Consider the following 27,484-nt stretch of genomic DNA (forward strand, 5'->3'; position numbering starts at 1 on the left):
TTAAAAAATGTTCACCTATCTTTAATATAAAAACAACATATTGATGAATTTATGTGCATCGTTCGATTTGTCATTTTATTGCATTATTATAGTGCAATTGGTAGTCTTTTTACAATTTTCGGAACCCGGGACCGATTAGAACGAAGCAAATTTATTTGTTCATCAACATAAATTGACCTATTACACCCAAACCTCCATTTACGTTATAATCGGGGGTTGGTAAATCGAATAATGACATAAAAAAGTTTACGTTATTTGGAATTATTTTTATTATTATTATTATTATTGGGTATGTATAATATAATGAATAATTTTGGAACGAAAATCATCACTATTTGCAGGAAAAGGATGTTCTAAATAGCTTCAAATTCCAAGATGGCGACTTCCGGTTTATTGAGATGTCATAAAAAACCCTTATAATATGGGTGTTTTCGGAACAGAATTGATGAGAAGATGTCGTCCTTGAAAACCCTTACAGTATGGGTATTTTCGGAACGGGACCGATGAGTAGACGTCGGAAAATGATGTTTGAGGTGGTTCATAAATCCAAGATGGCGATTTGGAATACAAGATAGCGACTTCCGGTTTATTGTTATTCCTTAAAACCCCTTACAATATGTGCATTTTCGGAACTGGATTAATAGTTTTCATGGTATATTAAGAGCAATTCCAATATTTCAAGCTCAGTTTCTTCATTGAAAATAGGTACCATGAGCAAATTTCTAGCTTTCTGTCGGGATGAAGTGAATATAGTAAAATACATAGGAGATTGGAAAGCAGAATAGAGGGAGATAGAGAGATAAATAATAAACGAGGTTCAAGAACAATGAAACCAACGTGCGTTTTGCGATTAGCTTTGAAGAATCAAGATCCGTTCATTTTCGTTTTTTTCCTTTTCCTTGTATGCAAAAACCTCTTTTTACGAAGTAGGTTCCGTAGGTTTACGTAATTTGTAGGTTCGTAGGTTTACGTAATTTGGAATTGTCTTCGTAAAAATGTTAACGTTATTTGGGATTTACTTCGTAAAAAGAGTTACGTAAAAAGAGGTAACGTAAAAAAATTTCGTAAACGGTGATCTGGGTGTAATCCAAAACAATAAGACCAATATTGCAAATTTCACGTTCGTCACTATAGAACAATTTTGTAGTCATCACTGTAAGCCTCGGATTTGAAAATTAACTGGAAACTTGCAAACTTTTGGTTGGAGGCTATTTTCACAGATTTCACAAATCTGTTATTCCGTAACCGGAAATCGAGGACGTATAACATCCAGTAGCTACTAATCATGGTCTATGAAACAGTTCATATTTCGTATATGTCGATTTAGTCAACTACATAAAAATTATGTGCACATACTTGTCTCATTCACTCGATTCATATATCGAATGCTAGGTTGGTTTTCGTAGTGACTGCATTGCTTTTTTGTTTAAGAAAGGTAGTGCTAATCTAAAACAAAATGATTAAACTAATTTCATATGAATCTAATGTGTATTGTATTCAAAATAATTTCCGTTTGTTTCGACTGATTTGAAGCCATATAAAATTTTCACTAAGTCATATAAAATATATTTTCATACATAGGCAAACATTAATTCTATATACATCCCGTTTCACATCTATATAACACGCACAACAATTGAATTTATCCCGTTTCACATCTATATAACACGCACAACAATTGAATTTAGAATTGATCGAATTGATAAAATATGCACTAACATGTTATGAGTGGTATCAGTGGCATGTTATCAACCCTGTAAGAAAAAATGGCAATTACATTTCATTTAATCTCTTCCGTTGCTAAAAGATCCTCCTTTAGTTTTGAACTGCCACTTTTAAATTTAGTAGAGGAAATGTCATCATTATCGTAAGGGACTGTATAATTACTTTCACTGCTACAAGTACAAAGAAGAACAAAAATTAGAATGAATTCTAAGTTCCAGGAATAGCTTGTAAGAAATATTCAGCCCTTAATATAGACAAAGTAGCTATTTTAGGCAATCTGCGATCATGCTTTATCGCGGATGCCATTATTTACAGGAATACACAGTTTAAAAAAGACAAACCAACTTTCAATCTGTAGCGTATAATCATTTAAACATTTCAGGTTTACATACCCCACGCAAAAATCCGCTTACATGATCACTCTCTGATTAAAAAGAAGCGACGCAAGAAGTGTGCGACGATGGAAACCATCTACATTCAGTTTTATTATTAAACACCGCTTATCATGTATTGGTGATATTTCCATCCACTCATAGGTAACCTTCACAGTCTCGTGTACTCGAAGTGTGAGTTAGCAATTGCAATCTTCCCGATTGAAATTTGGTTCTGATTGCCGGATGCTTTTTTTTTTTTATTTCAAGCAAAATTGCCTAAAGGTATGCAATTGTATGGCACATAAAAATCTATTTTTAGAATTGCACGGTGAAATCTTACGCACCATAAAATTGGTAATAATAGTTGAAAAACCTACAGAATTCATAACAAATTTGGATATAATATTGATATTACCATATTAAGTTTTGTTATAAATTAATTGTCATCTAAGCCAATTTTAGATATATTTTTTGTTATTTTAACCTATAACCAGCCAAATATAAAACTAATTTTGTTATGTGAAATAAATATCTCAATTTGTTATAAACTTGTTTCGACCATCTGATCGGGTTGTTTGCAGTTGCTGGTTGGTTGGGTGGTAAGTAGTTAACTGCAGCTGGTGTACTTTGTTCTATAGGGGATACAGATCGTTGAAGAGGATGCTTCATTGTTGTTGGTGGCTGTCACAGGTGTACTGGGGTTGCTTGGGGTTTGTGTGAAGGAAGCACCGTTGTCCTTTGGTGTAGTTGTCTCCTTGTCCAGTTTATCACATGGCTTACCGTAGTGAACAGCTTTTTGGCAATATTGACATGTGGCCATCTGATTGTCATAGGTAACAAGTGATTTGCACGGAATTTTTGTATCTTGACCGAAAATAACATAAGAAGGTATAGGTTTCTTCAAGTGTATGCGTAATAAACGTACGCCATTTAGAATACCGGGGAAAAAATTCTTCCACTTTTCTTTTTCCATAGAGAGAATCTCTCCGTATTGGGACATAGTTTTGCGAATATATGAATCGGTGACGCTTGAGGGAAGATCATGCACACGCACTTCTATAGTACTATCTTCCATATATACTGGAATGTTGTACTTAATGTTCTCGTGCTTCACATAGTGCACATTGTTATTGTCTTTTGTGAATTGAATTGCATCCAACTCTTTATAAAACTGGATGTAAACAACATTATTCGTCTTATTGCATTGAAGTAAATGCACACGTTTAATGTCAAGATGCATTTGCTCCTTAAGCAAACCTTCAAGTTCTCGTATCGAAGGTCGAATTTTGCACTGCCTGAAGTCAACAACAGTTGTATTCTTTCGTGTCGGCGGTAGCTTTGGTTCGTTTTGTTCACTCATTTTGAGATCGTTCTATTGTTCTCTACACAATACTATACTTGGTTTCTTTCGTCTCGAACGTAAGCGGTTTTGTGTTTAATCGACTGACGTAGATGAGATGTGAAAGCGAACTGTAAGATATCACTTGATCATCATCAATAGAACAACAATGCCTTATGCGATACGAAGTAATATCAATATCTAACCAAAACCAAAAAAAAACGAATAGATTCTACTTGCAGTCTAAACTATATTTACATCCGTTCTAGTTAAGCATGGTCACAATAATTCATCAATATGGATGTAATCAATTTAGTCTCTTTCGCGGATGTAATCAATTTTGGTCAGAATTCGTAAAATCGCCCAGAAAAAAAAACTAGTTTTATACATTATTCAATTGTTGATGATTTGGTTCTATTTGATCATTAAAATGACTTTCCAAAGGAACATTGAAAAATAATTTCTGGAAGTTATTGTAAAATGAAGTTTTTCTTCACTTTTTCAACAAAATCGTACCATTTTTCAACAGATAAACACATTCGAATGAAGCTTTCAAAGATCACAGATAACACACAGTTCTGTTCCAGTGCAACCGTTTTTTTTCAGATGAATTTTGCCATCATTGTATGCTTTTTACTTTTGAACCAGTTTCTCAGCGCCCTATAAGACAAATAAATAACACCGATTACACAAGAGACAAATATATTAAATACCGCAAATGAAAACTACCGAAAAAAGTTGTGTACTCTGGAAGTGACGAAGCACATTTCAGAAGTCGATTGAATAAACTAATTTTTAATTTATATCGTTGATTTATACCGGGCTTTAACTTAGTTTTGAATAAAGTACATATCAGGAATTTTTTTAAATACGGCCAAGCAAGCAAGTGACAGACTATGAAAATTTTTGTTAATTTTCCGGTATAGACCACAAGTCTAAAGATTTGGGTATTGTCTTATGCAGAGTTTTGAGGAAAATGATTGAACGGCTTAGTATGTAATCAATAAAATCTCATTGGGAATGGTATGCAGGTTTATGTTCTGTTTATAGAATACACTTTTTCGAAAGTTTTCATGCTCGATATTCCCTAATTCTGTCTTTCGTTGGAACAAATAAGAGCATGATGTGTTTACGTCATAACGAGCGAAAGACATAAATTATTTGTTTGTTTTCAATTTTGCAGAAAAGTGTAATACTGATGTAGTAATTACAAATGTAATTGAATGCGAACCCCAAGTTTTCAAGGTTCTCGAGATGCTCGACCGTGTTGTGCCTCTTCATACCGTTTACAGATGTATACCGTCTAGTTACCGATAATATTGTAATTTCCTTCTGTGGGGTTTCCAAAGCAAACAACAAAATGGTGGAAAGTCACCTTTGTGGAGATACTGTATAGAAGCTGTATAGAAATATAATTCTATGTGACCGCTGTGTTTTTGTTGATGAACGTTGTTTAGCTTGTGTTCCTCGGTGATGACAAGCTGAAAGTAGAAAAATTTTCATAACAATGTTCGTGAGTAACGAGTTTGGTTAACTGAGGTTGGCACAGACAGCGACGGAAACTGAGTTTCGATTAATACAAATATATCACACATCAAAGTTCTTATATGTGTCGCCTTAATCGCCAAAGATGTGTCCGTGGACTATCGCAGTCAAGGGGTTGCTATAGTGATGCTTCTAACCAGTAGAGTTTTCCATATTCCGAGTATACATGAACAAGGAAATCCTTACTGGTGTAAGTGTGAATCGTGAATCATATAGAAAGGGGAAGTCAGCATACTCAGATGGACAGCCAATGAGAGGCAATGTTTCAATTTCAGGATTGTATATTGAGCAAAAGCAAGACGGCGAATAGTGATTTGATAGCGACAGCACTATGTGCATCGTAAATTCACGCCACCGAAGGACTTTTGGCTGCAGAAGAAAACATTGGTTGAAGCAGATCTCTAAACGCAGGAATGAGGCACAAAACAAATTTAATTCTCTTTGCCATCCGGCCATGTCGTAAAATGTTGTGTAATAGAATATTGGCGTCCTATAGTTAGTTGTTTGTCGATCCACGGGTGCTGGTGGGACTGGAAAAACCTGAGCGGAATACTGATGAAAATCAGTAGTGTTAAACTTGCCAGGTGGCAGCAGAGGAATATAATAACGAAGTTTTCTTGGAGCATCCACTTGACATAAGGCGAGATGATGTGAGTAGAGAGCAAACGGATGCTGGTAAAATAGACACTCTGTTTTCTGCCTATTCCAACAACAATGAAAGAAAGAGTGGAGTGCGGCCAGGAAGGACGATGACACTGTAGAGTGATGAGAAAACTGTGTTTCTAATATGATAATATTTAAATAGCGAGATGGGAAATCTGCTAGGCTACAGCAAAAAGTTTTCTTGTCAAATATTCATTCGCAAAGTACAGCAATGGAGTTGGAGTGACATGATTGTGAAATTATTGGGCTGTTACGAAGTCATTGCCAATGGTTCGGTGATTTTTCGAAGTGCTTTAAGGTAGGAAGTATGATAATCAAAATGTGTTAAATTTTAAAAATAGACTTTTGGAAAAGTTAAGTATCCTAGTTTGTTCTCAAATGTTCCGGAGTTTGTTTATTTTAGGCTCAAGCTTTGTATAAACCCAATTCGTTTTCACTGGAAAATCAAAATTTTCACGCGTGAGAATAAACGCTTCGAGAAAAGATAGGCAGCTCTGAAGAACACAGCATAAGTAGAAAATTTTCTTTAAATTCTAAAAAAAGAAATTGAACACAATCACATGACATTAATGAATAATGAATTGAAAATTAAAACATATATGTACCTAACTCATTTTGTCATTTTAGTACTAGACGGTCGTAATAATATGTAACATCAATCAGACTTTATATAAATTTGAAATATATTTTAATCCGATCAAAGTGTTCCATTTTTCTCAATGAAATTATTGATGATGTTCTGTTTTGAACTGATTTAAAAAAGACGATCTACCGAGTTTCGTTTGTCAAAAAGTTGTTTCACGAGATTTCGGTAAGTTTATATAGCTATAGGCTGTTAAACATAGGAATTTACAAAGTCGTATATTGGTCGACATTTCTTAAATTCTGAGAATTTGTAAAATATTAAATATTTCGAAAAACACATTTCGTTGCCTAAAAACATAAAATTTTGGATAAATATCGCATCAACGGTATATTTTTAGGTGAAATGGCAAAGAAAATCAAACAGAAGTTTAGAAACTGTAATGGCTAGGGCTCATTCAGATTACAACTGTTGATCAAAACTCTATCGGACTATCTATTATATGTTCCCAGTCTTTGAAAAAAAGGATAATCAATATAAAAATTCATTTTTTTATTTAATAATTTTATTAGCAAGAGTGAAGCCCAGTGAAACTGAGATTTTAATTCTTCTTCTTCAATCTTCTTCCAATTTTCGCTGAACAACTTCAATTCGCTACTTATCTGTTTGATAATATGGTGACTAAACAATGTCAGCATACTCAAGTGTTGAGCTCACTAAAGCTCAATATAGCGATTTTTCTGATATTTAAAGTTTAACACTCCTAAATCCTTGATGGACGACTCTCGTTTCATGACCGCTTCCTAAATAGTGTAGTCATACGTCTTTATGTTTCGTTTTGCGAGAGAAGGAAATGACGGAACATTTTAAGGTATTCAGTACCACTCTGTAAATATTTGTTGCACCAGTTAGTAAATACATTTAACTGCAATTGCAAGAAAGTGAGGTCTTCAGGATTCATGATGGACCAAAAAAAAACAGAAAAAATAAAGTCATCGGCAAATGCATTACAACGAGAAATTTATGTTTAAATATAATAAGAATATGAACTCGATGCTTTTCACGCAGCCACATCTGGCTTCGATTCCCAACTCGGCATAATCTTAAGGTTGAAACCTCAATAATTGAAATAAAACAAAAAATGAACGATCCCAGATGGCTTCTCTGAGGAACTCCAGAACTCGCGTTGAATGATGAAGTAATGTTGTTAAGGGAGAGTATTCGGTTACCGGCACTAGAGGCGTGCAAAACAGCTCATTTTGGTGAACAGCTCCGAACCGATCAGCTCACCAAAGTGAATCGATTCGATGTATCAGCTCATCAGCTCTTTTAGTTTGAACTTAAGGTTCATTTTGTGCGCCGCTTTTCTCATGCACCGGTTTTCTTTCATATGCATGATCGAAATCGAAACATTAATTTGCAATGATGCAATGAATGCAATGCGAATTAATTTATCTTTAATTTATGTCGACTAAATTGAATCTCTCAAAGAGCCGAAGATCCGATCAGCTCGTAGCGTGTTCCCTTCGTCATAATGCAGTGAACTGGGTAGCAAATGAGTGAGCTGGTGAGCTGCGGTTCTTTTGAAAAGAGCTGTGAGCTGTCAGCTCACTTCAATGATTCGATTCACTGGAACAGCTCAGGAGCGAATTGCCCATCTCTAACCGGCACCCTTTTCATTTTAGCTCATAACTTCTAACTTAGTGCACATTATGCGGACATCTATACATCAATGGAAAGCTAAAGTCTTTGGCTAGCAACTGATTAAGAAAATAAGTTGATTCATATGATTGAAAAAAAAAATTGTGATCAATTTAGTAAAGCGATAAATTTTGGCCATTTTAAGCAAGGTGTTCGGTTACCGGCACACCAAGAAAAAAATCGCTAAAAATGGGAAAATATGAGTAAAGACTGCAGCTATTCAAAGAAAAAACAAAATTTATTCTTTTTGGAAGCGTTTTTGACAAAAGTCTTCATTGTCTGATTGTGACTTCGCCTTGGTTCTCTTGGTCGAATATTTGGATGGTGGCGCCTTTGGTATTAATTTGGCCGGTCTTCAACGTTTTTTCTTAGCCGGAGCATCTGCTGTATGAGCAGCTAGATGTTTGTCTCGACAGCAGCCTGCATATCACTGACAATTTTTCACGATTTGTCGAAAAAAAAAATGGGGTGGTGGTAACCGAACATCTTGGGGTGCCGGTAACGAATTACAAAAAAAAAATCTTTGGTTGTGAAAATTTTGATAGCATCCGGTATTGAATCACGAAATAGATCTATTTCACCTCATAAATATTCAATCCACTCACCTTTCCGATAGATGCTCTTTAATTCATGATACTCTAAAAAAGTCTGAAAATCACTGCGTTGAAAGTGTAGTGATTTGACATGAGCCGCGACATAACACGAATAAAATCGCGACTCACGTTCATCCCCCTGAACCAAGATTTCGTCGATACCTTACACAGAAAGAAATTTTGAATTCTACAGGTGACATAATTCTTCAAACGATACAATTCATAACTACTTAACTTCTCAAATGACGCAATATTCCATTCGTACAGAAATTTACTGGCTCCGAGTGTAATTTGCACTCGGCTAGCAAGTGAGACTGTATGAAATTATATGCACAATTTACCAGCCAAGCAGATATGTGCTTCTGTGACTCAGTCGACTAACTGGTGTGCTTTGTGATCTAATGTTTTTCGGTTCAAGTCGCGTGGTTTATGTCGATCTTTTGATTTTTTTATTCCTTTCGTTTTAAAGCCATGTAATTTTCAAATCACACAATTTTACATGTTCTTGAATATAAATTTGTGTGAAATATGACGCTCCATTTATGTGCATCTGATAAGATGTAAAATCACAAGAATTTTTCGAACTGTGTAGGGATAATGGAGTGTAGCCATCGTCCCAGTTCGCCATTGCTCCATGAAGTTTGCCAACTTTCGAGAGTTTTCTGACGAGAGATGCTGAAAAATTCATTGAAGCATATTGGTCTTTCATAAATATCACCTTCTGATGCATCCACCTTAGCAAAGACATCATATTAACAAGATATCCAGCTCTCACATTTCCCGAACAAATCATTGGCAACATCCTTTTTTGCGAGCATGGTGCCCTCAGACGAGTCCGCATCGAATCTCGTACATAGAAGTAGGGGAGAGAAATGTCAAATTCATGCGCGCCAAAACAGCAGCACTGCGCACCCATACGGATCAGGGTCATTTCGCCGAAAACCATTTCGCCGAAAGCCGTTTCGCCGAAAGCCATTTCGCCGAAAGAGTTATTTCGCCGAATGACATTTCGCCGAATGACATTTCGCCGAATGGGTCACTTCGCCGAATGCCATTTCGCCGAAAGGGTCATTTCGCCGAATCCTGAAAACGTCTTGAAATCGTAATTAGAATTGATTTAAATTACAGACAAACGAAAGATGATAGCGTTAACACCCGTTTTGTTGACCTACCATTGTAGTTCCCAAGGAAACTTGTTGACTATTAGCTACTAAGGATCAAAGCAATTGCATAGGTGTATCTACCAGCAAATGTAGGTGGTATTTTCCGTTTGTTAAGTGAAAATGAAAAAATATCTAATGTGGCTACGCCACATCGTTTTGGTTCATGTGCTGTCCGACCTCGCTACCGCTCGTTCGGACCTAACTAAAGCAAAGAAAAATAGCTTTGAGTAGACCGGGCAAACGAGGCGGTTACAAGTTTGTATGCAAGAGGCCGCCGCTTCCGACGGCGGGTCGGCGGCCGAATCAGCTGGCGTCGGCTCGGCGGCTTTGTGCCGCCGAGCCATCTTGGCTTCGGTTATGTGGCTGCGCCACATCAGTTATACAGAAAACATAACATGCTTGAGATATGACCCTTTCGGCGAAATGACCCTTTTGGCGAAATGACCCATACAATTGACATGATATGTTTAATGTGATGCCGTGCGATGGCGTTGCTGAACTGAAGATTGAGATCGCTCCAAGCTGACAGGGTCTTACCTTAGCCAACGAGTCTGCCTTTTCATTGCCCGGAATGGAACAATGCGAAGGGACCCAAACTAACGATATCGAATAATACCGTCCAGATAAAGCTCTCAAGTGTTCCTATATTGTCGCCAGAAAATAGGGGGATATTTTCCTTCATTGCCCGGAGAGCTTCTATTGAACTTAGACTGTCCGTGACAGTGAAGTAATGGTCTTTGGGCAAGGTTTCAATGATCTCAAGGGTGTATTGAATGGCAGCTAGTTCTGCGACGTAAACTGAAGCCGGATCACTGAGTATTTGTAATAAGCGGTGATGTTTTGATTGAAGATGCCGAAGCCTGTGGACTCGTTGATGTTTGATCCGTCAGTGTAGAATATCTTTTCACAGTTAACTGTTCTAAATTTGTTATAAAAAATATTGGGGGCCACTTGAGGGCGTACGTGATCCGGAATTCCACGAATCTCTTCTTTCATGGATGTGTCGAAAAACACAGTGGAATCAGAAGTATCCAAAAAATGAGCACGGTTGGGAACAAACGAAGAAGGGTTAATATTCTGAGACATGTAATCAAAATACAAGGACATAAAACGGGTCTGAGAATTTAGCTCGACAAGCCTTTCGAAGTTTTCAATCACCATCGGATTCAAAATATCGCATCGGATAAGACGCCCGCCAACACTTCGAGACAAATCGTATGAGTTGACTGCATGCAACCTAAGGAAATACGCAAGTAACGATACTGGATTCTTTCCAGCTTGATGAAATGAGTGTTCGCCGCGGATCGGAAGCAAAAGCATCCGTATCCCATCACGGACAATATCGTTGTTTGGTACAACCTGATCAGGTCTCCTGGGTGGGCACCCCACCATGATCCAGTTATTGTACGAATAAAGTTGATTCTCTGTTGGCATTTTTGTTTCAGATACCTAATATGACATCCCCAGGTGCCTTTGGAGTCGAATCAGACCCCGAGATATTTGAATGTGAAGACCTGAGCTATGGTTTCACCCCCTAGTTGAAGCTGTAATTGTGCTGGTTCTCGCTTCCTCGAAAATACAACCAGCTCAGTTTTCTGCATAGAGAACTCGATACCCATTTGAAGAGCCCATGTCGACAAGTTTTCGAGGGTATCTTGTAATGGTCCTTGAAGATCAGCAGCTTTGGGTCCTATAACAGAAACAACGCTGTCGTCGGCAAGTTGTCTTAGCGTGCAGGATGTGTAAACTTTTGTGTTGATATTCACGTAATTTAAAAAGAACGTGCTGCTATTACACACACATGACATTTATCGGATTGACGCTATCTGCTTTCTGTCAAAAGTTACGGTGGGGTGCCGGCAACCGAACACCTTCCCCTACATATTTTCAAAAGTCATAATTTGACATGTCAGATATGATTCGAGCTATTTTAGTTTAAAATAATTGACAGAATTCTACATTAGTGTCATATAGTATAATGGCATATGTCCATAAAATAATTTGGTCGAATCGTCTGTATTTAACATGCTACGTGATTATGCGATTCTAAAGTGAAAATATATCTATCTTGTAATGAAATTGTAATTATTTGTATTAATATAATACATAAATAGCGTAAACTAATACAAACAGTTGATAAACGATGTTACGTGAAAGTGGGGAAACAAAACATGTCAAAAACATAGAGAGAGAGAGAGAGAGAGAGAGAGAGTCGCGAATACCCGAGCTAAACTTGGGCGTCATTCACAAATTACGTTACGCTTGGAAGGAGGTCGTTAAAATATTGTGACAAATTGTGACATTTTTACTATTGAAATATGTTTTTTATTCAAATTTCCGACTTTTATATACGACATAGTCTTTGAAAACGATGCTTTTGTGTGAGACAAATTTTCTAGAGATAGGTTAAGGAAACACTTACGCTCTCTCTTACAAAAAGGAAATGAAAGTTTATCAACCATTGCGATTCTCCAATCCTATTAATACAATAATCCACTCAAAATACAAAAATAATCATGAACTTTGAATTTTATTCACATCGTTCACAGTAGATTGAATTTGATGCCAGCTACAACTTATAGAGGATAATAATTTTATACCGACCGATTTTAACCGGATAAGTATATCAGGTAAAATAATAACTGCTATTGTATTTTATTCAAATCTGATTACGGATTCCGGAGATTCGGGTTGGCTAAAAATAGCAATTTGATAATCAACACTAAAAGGAGAGAACCTTAAAAAAAGAAACCAATTTTTTTTCGATTTGTAGGTCTTGTCGATAGTTGATTGACTGAAGCTCTGTTGAGCCCATTGGTTTCTAATTACCTGTTCCAGTAGCCGCCCAAAGAGTTAGAAATCGATTCGATCGGTGTCTCAAATATATCTCATGAACATCTAATGAAACGTTAACTCACTTTCAAGGATCACATTGAAGGAATCCAGGCAAAGTGTAATAAATATATTAAATGTTTATATCCTCTTATAAACAGAAATTCTAAGCTCTGTCTAAAAAACAAATTGTTAGTTTATAAACAAATTTTCAGACCAGCCATGCTTTATGCGGTACCAATTTGGTCAAGCTGTTGTTCCACCAGGAAGAAAACGCTTCAAAGGATTCAGAATAAAATTCTGAAAATGATTCTGAAGCGTCCTCCCTGGTTTAGTACAAATGAGTTACACAGACTCACAAATATAGAACCATTAGATGTAATGTCACATAATATTATAAGCAAATTCCGACAAAAATCGATGCAATCTTCAATTGAATCGATTCGCTCTCTGTATTAGTTAGTAAGTTAGTATATAAGTTCCTTTTCCCCATTACACAATACAAGTAGGTTTAGAATTTTCCCTACACAAAAATCTCAGAATTGCGGAAGCAAATGATGTCTTCATGGTAATAACCAAATCATATATATATATATATATATATATATATATATATATATATATATATATATATATATATATATATATATATATATATATATATATATATATATATATATATATATATATATATATATATATATATATATAACAGGGCTGAAAAGTCACCACTTGTGGCTGAACACCCAATTTAAATCTTAATAATTTAATTTTAACTCATATTCCAATAAATAGTTATAAAAAAAAAAAAAATCTAATGAAACGTTCTTTCCTATCTGCAACATTTCCGATGCTACCAACCAGTTAATCAACATACCGATGTTAAAGGAGGCTTTACATTCTGAAAAATCATCAAATATAATAAGAAATGACATGGTAGATTTCGACTAATACTAATACTACACGGGGAATCCGCATATCACAAAATTACAATATTGCAATTGTTGATACACGTCTTGTTTTATTTTTCAACTAAAATGTTGTTGATTGAACGTATTTTCGGACAGTTCATATCACAGTAATTAAAACGCTTAACGCTTGAAAATTGTTGCTAAAGTAAAGTGATAGTATCTTCCAGCGAACCATTCTGCAAGTGGAGGATAAATTTCTTAATGCCATGTGAACATTTTGCTGCTGAATTTCTTCTTGGGAATTGTAAGCTTTGATAAAGCTATAAGCAGCTACTTAGGCAAAATTTCGTTGATCCAGCAGTGAACGATTAGCTGTCCTCCGAAGAGACTACTAGTAGAACAATATTTATTGCAATAATCTTAAGTTCAAATAGTTGGTTAGAACAACTGAGACATTTGTTGCTTTCATGCATACAGGTAACTTTGTTGGGATGCTGTCATTGAAACGTTTCATTTTCCGCTTAGGGTGTATGTCATTGCTCAACTGTAATGTTTCATTACTCGTTTGTAGTGAGTGTCTTTGCTGGGTGTCATTACTAAACTGCCATCACGATAAATCAAAAATGACAGTTTAGTTAAAACAGTAATCGATTAGTTGTACCAAATTTTAACCAATCAAATTCAAAAAAAAACAACTTACAATTTAGTTGTTTTTCGATCACTGGCTTTTGCGTGTACTTAACACATCTCGAAAGTTGTTACATAATTCTTTAGGGGTAGTATCAAAATTTGTGACTTATTTGGACAAGGGAGAGTATAGTTTATTTGAATTTTTGTGACATAATTTGTGCATGACGTCTTGTGTGCTGTCTTGTCCCTTGTGTCTATATTTGAGTAATGTGGGTAAACGGGTAGATTATAATTGGCTTGTGTTTTCATTTTTTATCTTTGATATTTTTTTAATATTTAAATATCTAGTACCTCAATAATAATACTTTTCATATTCGGTAAACGGTTCTAGGTGGATCGTTAATTCTCGTTTCCAGAATTTTCCGTCACGAATTCTTAGCACTGCTTTAATATAATAATTTGATTGATTAATACACCAAACCAGTGTCCATTTTTTTAAACTTTAAAACAAATTATTTTGATCCTCACTTTTTTCGATAGTAGTGTGATTACTGTCGCACTGCGTCTCGAGGAAACAATCAATAACGTAATACAACAGAAAAATCGGTCTTTGCCCTCTAGCGACAAGTGATAATTTAAAGTGAATCGTGGGTGAAAATATAGCTGTCTCCGATGTACTTTCCCCCACAAAACTCACGAACACCACTACAAAGAGAACCACGCTGCCACCCACTCCGTTTGCCGTTTGTTATTCATTCTTTTCGATCTGCTTCAGTGGAAGATTCTTTTATTTAATATTTATTCAAGATTTTGATTAAATTCATCCACCGAGTTTCATTGCGCTGCCTGGAAGAATGGCGTTGAGCGGTAAACGAGCAAAAGAAAAAGTTAATGAAAAATTGTAATTCATTTTTATTGGAAATTTTGGTTGTCGAATATCGCACTTATTTATTCACGCGTCAGCAGTTTGTTGGACGAGTTTATTGCTATCAATGTCAAGTACTAACATTTCTCTTGCAAACTTTCACGGATGGCATGAATTTCAACCATGTGCTAACTGAATTAGAAACGAACGATATTTTACCAATAAATATTTTATTTGCATTGCTGCATCGTGGTATGAAAAATAAAATGTCACTTAGGTGCTAAACTTTTCATTCTGCATACTACCAACGCTAACTGAACCTGCAAGCACGGCCACTAAGCACACCGATGGCTACACTTACTAACAATACTAAACTATTTATTACAGCATTATCACAGCTACCGGATCGCTCATTCCGGTCACCCGTCAGACTCAAGGGCAGTTTGTAGTTGTAGTTCTCGTTGTACTTCTGTCTCACCGCATCGAAATCTTTCGGCAGTTGAACGCACTGCGTCTCGAGAAAATTGATCTCCTCGCTACTGCTTTTGGCAAGCACACAGAGCTCCAGCGAGGACAAATCGTTCGAATTGATATCCCTCCCTTTGATAGTCGCCAATCGGCTACTGTATGACACTACTCGCTCGAAAATGATATTATTTTGTCGATCGCGAATGTACACATAGAAGTCTCCGATGTCTTTGGTTGAGGTGACGTACCAGTGAGCAATCAGTTGACCCCGAAAACTGAAAAGTATTAGAAAAGATCATTGGTCAGAAAGGCTCTGGAAATGGGTTGGAGTTAGGTATTGTAGAATAGAACTTACTACGTCACTTCTCGGAACCGGAGGTCCGGAAGAATTTTGTAGATATCCTGATTCACTGCAGGTACACACGACAAAAGTTCATCGCTTACTGTGTACAGGCGCATTCCCGAGTTTGTACTTGGTTCCGAACAACCTATGCTTTGATATTGGTCAGGAATCGTTGGCAAAGTTTTCAGGTAATTATACAGAGGTCGGGTGTAGCAATCACAGAGTAATGGGTTGCCTGTTTAGTAAATAGAATAAGAAATTGATATGTTTAAAATATTTAATAATTAGTACATAATCAATCGAATAGATGGTCCCTAGTGTCCACCTTTCGATATCATCACCACCAACAATGCAATTATTTGTTAATAAAACATACAATTTGTGAAGAGAAAAGAACGTTCTAAAAGTTCAAAAACTCACAAGATATCGACCGAAGTTTTTCGTAATAGGGGACTTAAATGCTAAGCATGTCCAGTGGAATTGTAGGCAAAATAACAGTAATGGTAAAATACTTCATAATCAACTCTCAGCTGGTTACTTCACAGTTCTTCATCCCAGTAATCCTACTTGTTTCTCTTCCATGAAAAACCCGTCTACAATTGATCTGGTTCTAACAGATCAAAGTCACATTTGTAGTGAACCGATTACACATGCTGACTTTGACTCAGATCATCTTCCTGTAACATTCAGACTTTCCAACGAAGCTATAAATTATTCAATTAGTCCTAAATTCAACTATCATAAAGCTAATTGGTTGGACTACAGATCTTACATTGAAAATCATGTGGATCATGAAACTATTTTAGAAAATTCTGCGGATATTGACACAGAAATTGATAGTTTGAATCATTACATTATCGAAGCTAGAAATCTTTCAGTTCCCAATGATCAAACTAAAATAAATTCTCCTATCATCGATGACAATCTCAACGTTCTCGTGATCCTACTACGAAAAACATAGTTAAGGATTTACAAAATAGAAATTAAACATAGATTTACTCTTTTGCGGAATGAAAATTTCGTTAAAGTAGTTGAACAAATTAAACCGTATTCTAAATCTCTCTGGAAACTTTCTAAGGTTCTTAAGAAACCTCAGAAACCAATTCCTGCTCTCAAGGAAGGAAATCAAATATTTCTTACAAATGGCGATAAAGCTCAAAAACTTGCTCAGCAGTTCGAGAGTGTCCACAATTTTAATTTGAACGTTGTGAGTCCTATTGAAAATGAAGTCTCACTGAAATATGATCATATTTCAACTCAACTGTTATTACAAGATGACATTGTTGAGACGAATTTTGATGAAATTAAGTCAATTATTAGCAAACTTAAAAACATGAAGACTCCTGGTAATGATGGAATCTTTAATATTCTTATTAAAAATCTTCACGATGTTGCCTTTTAACTACTCCTGGTAAAAATTTACAACAAGTATTTTTCATTAGCTTACTTCCCAAAAAGATGGAAAAACGCTAAAGTAATTCCTATCCTGAAACCTGATAAAAACCCAGCAGAAGCATCAAGTTATCGACCAATTAGTTTACTTTCTTCTATCAGTAAACTTTTTGAAAAAAATATCTTGTTGAGAATGATGTCTCATATAAATGAGAATCCAATTTTTTTACCAGAGCAGTTTGGATTTCGTCATGAACATTCAACTACTCATCAACTTGTCAGAGTAACGAACATGATAAAAGCAAATAAATCTTCTGGGTTATCTACTGGAGTTGCTCTTCTAGACATAGAAAAAGCATTCGACAGTGTTTGGCACAAAGGTTTAATAGCAAAAATGTCTGATTTCCAGTTTCCTATTTATTTGATCAAAATGATTCAAAATTATTTAACTGATCGTACTCTTCAGGTTAGCTATCAGAATTGTAAATCTGAATTGCTACCCGTACGAGCCGGTGTTCCGCAGGGTTCGAGCGAAGCTCCAATCTTGTATAATATTTTCACTTCTGATCTTCCAAATCTACCCGTTGGTTGTCGGAAATCGCTATTCTGTGACAACACAAGTCTGTTAGCCACAGGTGGGAATCTAAGAGTGATCTGCAGTCGCCTACAAAAAAGTTTAAATTTTTTTAGTGATTATCTGTCAAAATGGAAAATTAAACCAAATGCAGCAAAAACGCAATTAAGTCAAGAGCTCCTTTTCTTAAACCAAACATTAATCACATTCTCACATTGAATGGCTTGGAATTGACATGGTCTGATCAAGCTAAATACTTAGGTTTAACGTATGACAAAAAACTCACTTTCAGGGATCACATTGAAGGAATCCAGGCAAAGTGTAAATAAGCATATTAAATGTTTATATCCTCTTATAAACAGAAATTCTAAGCTCTGTCTAAAAAACAAGCTGTTAATTTATAAACAAATTTTCAGACCAACCATGCTTTATGCAGTACCAATTTGGTCAAGTTGTTGTTCCACCAGGAAGAAAACGCTTCAAAGGATTCATTCCAATAAATAGTTATTTAAAAAAACGTTCTGAAAGCCATTAAAGCACTTGCAAAAAACTTCAAAACGAAGCTCACTTCAGTCTTCAAAAACTTTAATTAAAATGAAAGGGATTATGGTCTGATCGGTTCCCATTGATTTTTAGTTTCCGAATTACAGGGTAATAAGTTTAGGAAGGTCCATCCGTCACATTAGTGACGACGCACTAAAAGTAATGAAATCTTCCGATTTGTCCCAAAATTAGTGCAACTTGATAGTTACACCAATACGATGGAATAACGGAATCAACGATTGAAATGATAAAAATGTTCCGAAATGAATGCTAAAAATGTTCCTTCTTATTTCTTTGAGATAACAGGATCGTTTGTAATATGGGCACGAATGAACGGTCCTATGGTTCCATCGGCTGCTATTGAATACTATCCGGATTTTACTACTGATATAGGAATCGCATGATGATGACAGAAAAATACCCGCCGGTTTTACTCCACCTGGTTATGTAACGATGCCTTTCTCATATAACTTTTTTTTTCTTTGATTTATGAAAGAAAACAAAATAATTTGTTTGTGCATCAACTATAAAATAAAACAGTTCTCAGGTCTGGTGGGCCATTTCTGGGAAAACGAAGTGTACCCTACTGTTGCAGATTCGTATTACCATCAATTAACAACACCTTCAAAATCATTTAGTTATTCGTCAAATTTCGAAGATTTTATACGGTTTTGGCATCGTACTTTGAACGGCTGTTTGAAGTTTTATAGTTATCATCGTGTAATTCCGGAACCGGAAGTTGGATCCGATTGAAATTTGGCAATTCCTTTCATTTGAACCTATATTTGTGAAAGTCGGTCATGCCATTTCTGAGAAAAGTGAGTGAGTTTCATTTGAAATATATGATCTCTATTTCTGGTGCCTCCGGAAACTTCGAACCAGGATAACCGGAATCGCTTTGATTGGTCTTTTACTAACAATGTCTTGCGATTGGAATAATTTTGAGCCCTGTTTCAATTTTTTCACCTTTTAACCTTTTGCACACTGCTATGCCGGAACCGAAAGTCGGATCCGGATGAAATTTAGGAATTTCGTATGGCACAAGATATTTGAGATGGTTAGTCAAGTCTTCTCCGTGAAAATCTTGTAAAATAGTTCGATACAGACATTGCTCAACACGATGAACTGAATCGAATTGTATATGAGTCTCGGCCTTCCAGGCCTCGGTTAAAAAATCGGTTGATTGCATAACCTATATGATAAATGCAAAAAAAACATTACTATAAGTGAAGATTTTTCCAAAGGAAAATTTTGTAATACTTCCATTTTGAAGGCCAAGCAAGAAATATGAATACAAGAAAGACTTTACGACTGACACTGGGGAAAAATGGAATTACTAGATTACTCCGAAATACAAAAAAAACTGTTTTTTACCCACCTAGTGGCGTAGTTTTAAATGATAGTATCAAGAACATACATGCATCTGTTAGATTGTTGTAATCTGTTGGTATATACGATGAGGAGGTTTTATGCCTGCTGGAGTGAGAGATTGTGATATTTCAGCTCCATCGGGCTTTTTGCTGCTCCAAATAAATAAATAATAATTTCTGTGGAATGTGTACAAAAATATAGCTGTGGAATTCTGTTGAATGTTGAATAAACAACTGTTCATTGAATAGAAGCAGGATAGTTTGTTTGGACGTAATCTACTAAAATCTACAAATCCTGTTTACTCCCTGTTTAGATTTAATGGAATCGTAAGACCTTTAATTCGAACCTAAGTTTATGAGAATCGGTCACACTACCTGAGGAAAGTAAGTATTCCGAAATTGAAACACAAAAGTCAAATACATTAATCACCCTGTAAATGAGTTTGAAATTCTGAAATTTCCTATGGGATCTTTTATTCGAATCCAAGTTTGGGAAAATTGGTTTAGCTTTATCTCCGAGTAAAGTGCGTGCACAAAAATGCTACACAGCCATTTTGCCTACTAAATGAACTGATTCAAGCCTCGGTTCAAAGATCGGTTTTTCACAGTGATTGTATAACCCTTGTGTATGAGAAGAACGAAAATCCCGTGAAAAAAAACATTTTATTTTGAAGATTGATTATAGCGACAAAGACTTTGCTTGAATCAACTTATCTCTCATGCTCTATTTCGATTAAATCAATTAAACGAAATCTAACGAACCTGCATTTCTGTTACTTTTGTACATGTAATTCAAGCTACGCAGCATGGGTCAGCAGCATAAAACATGTAGTAGGATTATTACCATTGTTGTAATTATTATCATTGTAAATAATTTCCGTAACAGTATGTATGTCAGAATTATTTTCGGTTTTTCATTAACATCACTACAACACCAGCCCAGTATTACTGTACTAACGGCTGTGACGATTGCATCTACATTGCTAAACATGAAATTCCGAAGTATGTTTATTTTTCAATTAAATTTTAATTATTTGATATTCTTCTATTTTTTTAGTCGCACTTATCATAAAAAAGCTAAGATTTTCTCAACAGCAACACCGTGTTTCACCAAAATCACACACCAGTAGCAGACATTCGTAACCGTAACCGTTTTCTTTATAGCCTGTAGGAAATTGAATATAGTACGTTGCGTGAAAGGCGCGCTGTATTTACTTCTACCGTGCCAGCACCTATCGGTGCGTACCGGTTTTGCATCCTCATTTTATATTACGGTTTGAAAGTTTTTAAACTCTTCGCCCTGTATTTGGGGAAACTGCGCACAATTTTGCTGAACCAAGCTTTTTCATATGAGCTACCAGTAAAAAGTTATGATCGTTTTTTCATCAAAAACTAGTCAACCTTCAAATGCCAATATTCATTAAATGCCAGATCGATAAAAATATATTTTATACGGTTTCTGAAAGGTCATAATATGAGTAAAAATTTAAGAGAAAATTGAAAGGGTGTTATTTTTTTAACTTACTTAAATTAGTCTTAAAAATACCTTCAAAAAACTTCAAAACAAAATGAGACGTCAAATGAAAAGTTTCCTTTCCTACAACTTTACTGTACAGCGAAATCACTTTTGAGTTCAATTAAGAAAGTTAGTTTTCAGATTTCAATCGAAATAAGGACCACCCTAGTAACTTGTCCCAGGTTGGCGGTTCAATGCATAGGACGCTGGTCTTACAAGCCAGTTGTCGTATGTTCGAGTCCCGACCTGGAAGGATTCTTAGTGTCAGTAGGATCCATAGTACTAGCCATGCAATGATTCTGTACACTAAGGATCGGCTGCGAAGTCTGTTGAAGCAGAAAGGCCAAATTCCACAAAAGGAATATAATGCCAAGACTTTGCTCTGCTAGTAACTTTTCTCATCAAAAGGAGCGCCATTTGATTACAAACAACTTTTGTGAAGACGCCAACTACAAAAAACTAGTATTAAATAGTGAAAACATTTTTGTCACGTTAATTTCCCATTTCGAACCACTGTTCAATGTAAGCTTTAATTTAAAGAAAGATTTGCGAAAATCGGATCAAGTATCGCCGAGAAATCAAGGTTAGCTCTACTTTTCGAGTTTTTCTTCACTGCCTTCGATGCTTCCAGAGCTGGAAATGGGGGGCCAGTAGTACCGAACAGAGCTGCAAATTGTCAGTCATGTCAAATGACCTTGACAGACTGACTAAAATCATCGTCAACTGTAAGCGGTACAATCAAAGTGTCTGTTAAATGAGATACTCGATAGTTCAATGACCAAGTAGAAGTATACTCAGTCAAAGACAGGTGACGCATTTTATTCTCTGTCTCATTCTCCTATTCCCTGTTGAATTAAAAAACAATGCATGAGAGTACTAACATAAACATAAATTGATAAAGTTCATTGTTCTTTGTAAAAAGTCATTGGATTTCGGAGTTTATTGGTGTACATGAATTTAATTCAATGTTTATGCTACTTGATTAATATTTAGTCACATCGTAATCAAGCAGTGACAGGAGAAATGAAGATAATATCAATCGCATCGGCATTCAATGAGCGTCCTGGTGAGTATAATATCAAGAGAATTCAAATTATGACAGATCGGCTCTCAGACACTCAATATATGATGATTGGTAGAGCCTGGTTGGCAGCAGTCCAGTGACATAAACTTTCCAATCTTCGTCGTTCAAAGTTGCTCGTTGATAGTGACATTTAGCAGCTCTGGTACCGAATAAGTTTATATGCCTACAAACTAACAAGTTCTACAAACTAGAAAAATTGATCAGTCAGTTTTAAACTGTTTGTACCTGGTTTTACCATCGTTTGTGAAAAAATACCCCAAGAACTGAAAATTTTTCACATTCCAGAAACTTTTAAAGAACTATAAGACCTTTCAATTGAATCTCAGTCTATGAACATCGGTTAAGCCATTTCCGAGCAAATTGAGTGCACAGTTTTCCTTAATTTTCACAATTTTAATTTTGGATCCGGATTTTTAACAATTTTAATTTCAAATCCAAATAAAATTCAATAGTAGACTATGGGACCATAAGACCTTTCCCGTATGAAAATCAGTTCAGCCATATCTGAAAAAAGTGAGTGCATATTTTTTTCCATTTTCTTGGTGCATATCATTCTTTATCTCCGGAACCGGAAGACGGATCGGAATGAAATTCAATAGCAGGTTATGGGACTATATGACCTTTTATTTGAATCTAATGTCGTTTTCGTTTGATACCAAACCTAACTCAGTATCCATCCTTACTGCTGTCAAACCATTTGTTTGAGCCACCTTCAGACATAGCTTCAACGTTGTTGAACTAAAAATATAGTCAGTTTCGAACCTGATTTTGATATTAGGTTTACTCAAACCTCCGTTGCTAAGTGCGAATCCAACACAGTTTCGTTGTTCAGTGTTTGTTTAATGAAAAACCCTGGATCAGTTTAAGTTTCCTCAAGCGAAAACGACATACGTTCGTGAAAATCGGTTGAGCCATCTTCGAGAAAGTGAGTGCATATTTTTATTGCATACGCATACACACATACAATAAATTTACGATAAATAAGTAATTCGTAAGATTTGAAAAATGTAATAACTGTCGTAGCACATTCCTAGTGCGAACCATCACTTTTTCTATATTGTTTGCAGCTAAATTCAAAGTGTTTTATTATGACAGGGATATTTAGTAACATGGCCTCCTGAAAACATTTTGTCTATATCAGTCTTCGATTACAGGTTATAATACTATTACCGGACTTAACACAAGGATCAATAAGGTCATTTTTAATGAGCGTGAAAGGGCAGTAATGACGATGTCTTTTTTTCAGATCAGACCTCCGGCTCCGGAATAACACGGTAATGAATTTCACAAATTTCAAATCGTCATATAATTGACGAAAATATTTATTGTTATTGTAATAATCATCTCATTAGTAGAGTCGCTTTGTATTTTGTGAATCATTCTGTCAACAAATTAGATGAAACCGAATACAATATCTTTGCTTGGGCCCTAAGGAGCAATATCGCAGGAAAAAAAATTGAAAATTATTTGGTAATCCTGATGTTATAGCAACGCGAAAACTCGAAGTGAATGCACCTATTTTCCTCTTATCCTCAGTGCCAATCTACACTGATACCCGTACTATGGTTCCGGAAACACCAGCAGTAATGGCCTTAAACGCTCCAAAATGTTAATTACACCGAGGATACAAGCGGTAATGAGAATGTTATCAGTCGGTGAAGTGAAATAGGTTTTTCAAAACGTAAGTGATAATGGTAAAATAATAAAGTCATTTTTTTCGTTAAGTTGCCTGATCAAAATTCATAATCATAATCATAATCAAAATTCATCCAATCATTCTAACGTCTCTAACTAACATTTTACAAACCTTCAAAGAGCACACTCAAGTTGGTTGCTTTCATACTGGTCACCAGTTCCTTGTCGAAACTACGGATTTGATTTTCCCGCAGATCAAGCAACGCAAATTGTTTCAACTTCAACAAACTGTCGTAGGACACATTTCGAATTCGATTGTGGTGTAATATCAGCTCCGAAAAGTTCTCCGGCATACTGAAAACATCACTTTCCAGCTTGGTCAGCTCGTTATAAGACATATCCAGCGTTTGAAGCGAGGTCAAGTTTCCCAGCACACCCTTTCGGATGTCTTTGATGTTGTTGTGAGACAGGTTAAGATGCGTCACAGTTTTTGTACCGAATTTCAGATCGTGGGTTATAATCGACATCGTGTTATAGCTGAGGTTGATTTTCCGCAAACGGTACGGGATGTATTGATTAGAGGGAAAAGTTTTTTTTGTGATGAAACTGATTCGATTGTTACTCAAATCGATCTCTTCCAGACTAAGACAGTCATCCAACAGTCCATTCGTTTTGTTGTCCAAAGTGCTCAGAAGGTTATTCGATACATCCAGCTTCCGAAGAGACACAAGTCCCATAAAAGCGTCATTTGGAATGTTATCCAGTAGATTATTGGACATGTTCAACGTGAGTAGCTGTAATAGACCTTCAAAAGCCTTCCCGCTAATAATGCTCAAACCGTTATTCATCAACTGTACCTCGAAAAGAATCGGAAGGTTTCCTAGGGCCGCTTTCGGTAATTTGGTGATATTGTTATCTTTTAAATGTAAATACTGCAGGGTACCAAGATCTGCCAAACTTTCACGCGGTAGTTCAGAAATTTCATTTGCTTCCAAGTTCAAACGTTGGAGAGTTAGCAAACCAGCGAAGCTACCTCGTTGAAGATTATTCTGAAGTTTATTGTGACTTAAATCAAGCGTAAGAAGAGAATTCATTACGGGCCAAGTTTTGTCGGGAATTTCACTGATTTCGTTATTAGCCAGGTTCAAGTGGTTCAGTGATATGGGAATTTGGAAAATCCGCTCCAGTTTGTTGTTAGACATGATTAAAAACCGAAGCCCACTCGTTTTGGCCAATGCACCACGAGTTATATCCTTGAGGTTGTTGTTACTCATGTCCATTTCGAGAAGGGTTGGAAGCGTTCCGAAGGTCGACGGACCTATTTTCTCAAGGGCATTATTGCTCAGGTTTAGTATTCGCAATGAGAATAAATTCTGGAATACAGCGTTGTAAATAAAGGATATGTTGTTGTGCGATATGTCGATCGTGTGCAGTTCGTAGAGTTTTGGGAATGTATTCTTGGGGATTTCCACAATATTGTTGTACGAAGCGTTCAACACTCTCAATCCGGTCATGTTGCTCAATGGTATTTGGGACATGTTCGTCAGCAGGTTGTGCGTAAGCAGCCACTCTGAAGCGTACGTTGTTTCGTCAAATGCTGTTCTAGGAATGCTTTTGATCAGATTATGAGACAAATCGAGCACAGTCATATTAGCACAATTGATGAAGGACTTTGGCTCTATCGTTTCCAACCGATTATGTGAAATGTTAATGTGGGTCAGATACAGATCTTTGAATGAATCTTTCTGTATTTCTGTAATTTCATTTTCTGCTAGGTTCAATATCTGAAAAGGAATAAATAAAATCATCAACATTTGCTTTAAACTGAAATCTATTTTCCTGACCTCAATATAATTCAATTGGTAGAACATTTGGTAGTCAACTTTCTTGATCCTGTTTCTCGCTAGATCGATGGTTCCGATTCTTGTAACTGATCCAAACGTTCCTCGCCCAACATCACTTATCATGTTGTCATTCAAATGAAGTCGCCGCAAAAACCTCATCCCACGGAATGTGTTTGCGTCAATTTTCTTGATATTGTTATGGGCCATGTTGAGCACTCTCAGAACAGCGTTACGAGCAAATGTGCCTCTCGTTATCTCCGACAACGCATTGTGCGATACATTGATCCATGTCATTTTGGTCAAATCGGAAACGTGTGAAGCGTCCAGTTTCGTTAGGTTATTGTAACTTATATCTAAGATCTCTGCCTCCCGAAGACCTTTGAACTGTCCTTTTTTTAGAGTTGCTAATTGATTACCATGCAGATCCAACGTTTTTATCTTTTTAAATGCCTGTGAAGAAGAAATGCGAAATAATGTTTCATTTTTTGTCATTACAGAAATATACCTACCATGAAAACTTCCATCGCCATATCGGTCAGCAGACCATTAACGAAATGGAACTTCTCCAGTGCCCCATCGAAGGTCATGCCTACGAACACACCTTTGGGTAGGTTTTCCACCCGATGCCCATCGATGTTGAGCACTTTCAGTAAACTCAGCACTTTCATAGCATCCGCGGGAAAAGCTGTCAACTCACTGCGCACCAGATGCAGCTCCAGCAGCGTATCGTTGATCCCGTAGAACACATGATCACTGATGGTGGCGATGGGTGTGTCGAGTATGAAGAGCCGTTTCACGCTAAGCTTGTGCAGCAGGGTTCCGAAAAGGTTTTCTGTTGAGAAATGAAAACCACAGGCGTGAAACAATGAACAAGTTATTAGTACATGATCGTGTTACCGGAAAAAATCGGTCAATCGGTGGTAATCGTGTAATACAGATTGCTTGTACATGGAGAACGTTAGGAAGAAAATAAAACCATCAATTCATCTAACAATCCTTTAATGACTTTCTTGTATAATAAAAATTGGGATAAGTGTAGTTTACTTTGGAAATGTCCGTTTCAATATATCTCAATACAAAACAAATTCACAAAAGTTAGTAGAAAAGAGTTTTGGTACAACATTCAGATATGAAAACTATTAGCGTGAATACTGAACCGAACGCGATGTGCAGCATATGAGAACATGTGTTAGGGGCAAGGGTGCGAAAATTTTACATTTTTTTATACTGTTGCAGTGACAGTTTTTTATACTGTCACAGTAGCCAACACGCAATGACACGAGAGCTTGGCGCAATCCTGAGAGCCACGACACACGACAGCAATACTTAGAGCAGTTAATTTTGTCACACTCTCTCACAGTAGTCACAGCCACAGCGTTCGCTTTGTGGTAGTTTACGAACATACTGGATAAGTAGCTGCTTTGTTCATTTTCGGTCACGGGTTTCGAGAATGTCACGAGAATGACCGATCTCTGGCGATAAATTGAATGCGAACGGCGGTGTTTTTATTACCGGTTCAATTTCAATTTTGAAAATATTCAATCACAAAGCTTGTTCATGCAGATGTTTCAAAAATATTACAACTATTTACCTAAATTTTATACACGAATTATTAGGAGCGCAGCTTTTGCCTTTCTAGTATGACGCAAAGGCAAGAAATCTTACAGCAGAGACAATAAGTTTTGCGCTCTTATTACTTCTACCATTCTGGTTCATGCTAAAAGGGGCTTAATTGTTTGATCGAAAAAGTGCATCCAAATTCAAAGCATTTACTTTGCTTTTCTCACTGAA

The 27,484-nt window shown here is 36.2% G+C and overlaps 1 protein-coding gene and 1 long non-coding RNA gene across 36 annotated transcripts in view; one reads left to right on the plus strand and one right to left on the minus strand.

The window, feature by feature from the left end:
• Positions 1-5,311: 5,311 nt before the first annotated feature.
• On the plus strand, positions 5,312-26,687 carry LOC131430977 (uncharacterized). Of its 24 annotated transcripts, none has more exons than XR_009229602.1 (6): positions 5,312-5,944; positions 19,929-23,409; positions 23,461-23,488; positions 23,570-23,684; positions 23,751-23,895; positions 26,191-26,687. It is a non-coding gene; the product is annotated as an uncharacterized LOC131430977 (long non-coding RNA). The 24 variants fall into 24 exon arrangements; XR_009229605.1 differs by having other exon boundaries at positions 23,466-23,488; XR_009229599.1 differs by having other exon boundaries at positions 5,323-5,944; positions 19,929-19,998; positions 23,369-23,409; positions 23,461-23,684.
• Positions 14,952-27,484, minus strand: part of LOC131430975 (chaoptin) — a 39,022-nt gene continuing 26,489 nt past the window's right edge. For 11 of the 12 annotated variants that reach the window (XM_058596317.1, XM_058596315.1, XM_058596314.1 and 8 more), the window contains 5 exons: positions 26,203-26,525; positions 25,694-26,143; positions 24,022-25,633; positions 15,748-15,970; positions 14,952-15,667 (listed from right to left, as the gene is read on the minus strand). In XM_058596317.1, the coding sequence (XP_058452300.1) occupies positions 15,235-15,667; positions 15,748-15,970; positions 24,022-25,633; positions 25,694-26,143; positions 26,203-26,525 (3,041 nt within the window). In that variant the 3' untranslated portion in view covers positions 14,952-15,234. The remainder of the gene's footprint in view (positions 15,668-15,747; positions 15,971-24,021; positions 25,634-25,693; positions 26,144-26,202; positions 26,526-27,484) is intronic. The other variant, XR_009229589.1, reaches the window with a different exon arrangement.

This window comes from Malaya genurostris, chromosome 2, assembly GCF_030247185.1.
Source record: "Malaya genurostris strain Urasoe2022 chromosome 2, Malgen_1.1, whole genome shotgun sequence".
Taxonomy (NCBI): Eukaryota; Metazoa; Arthropoda; class Insecta; order Diptera; family Culicidae; genus Malaya; species Malaya genurostris.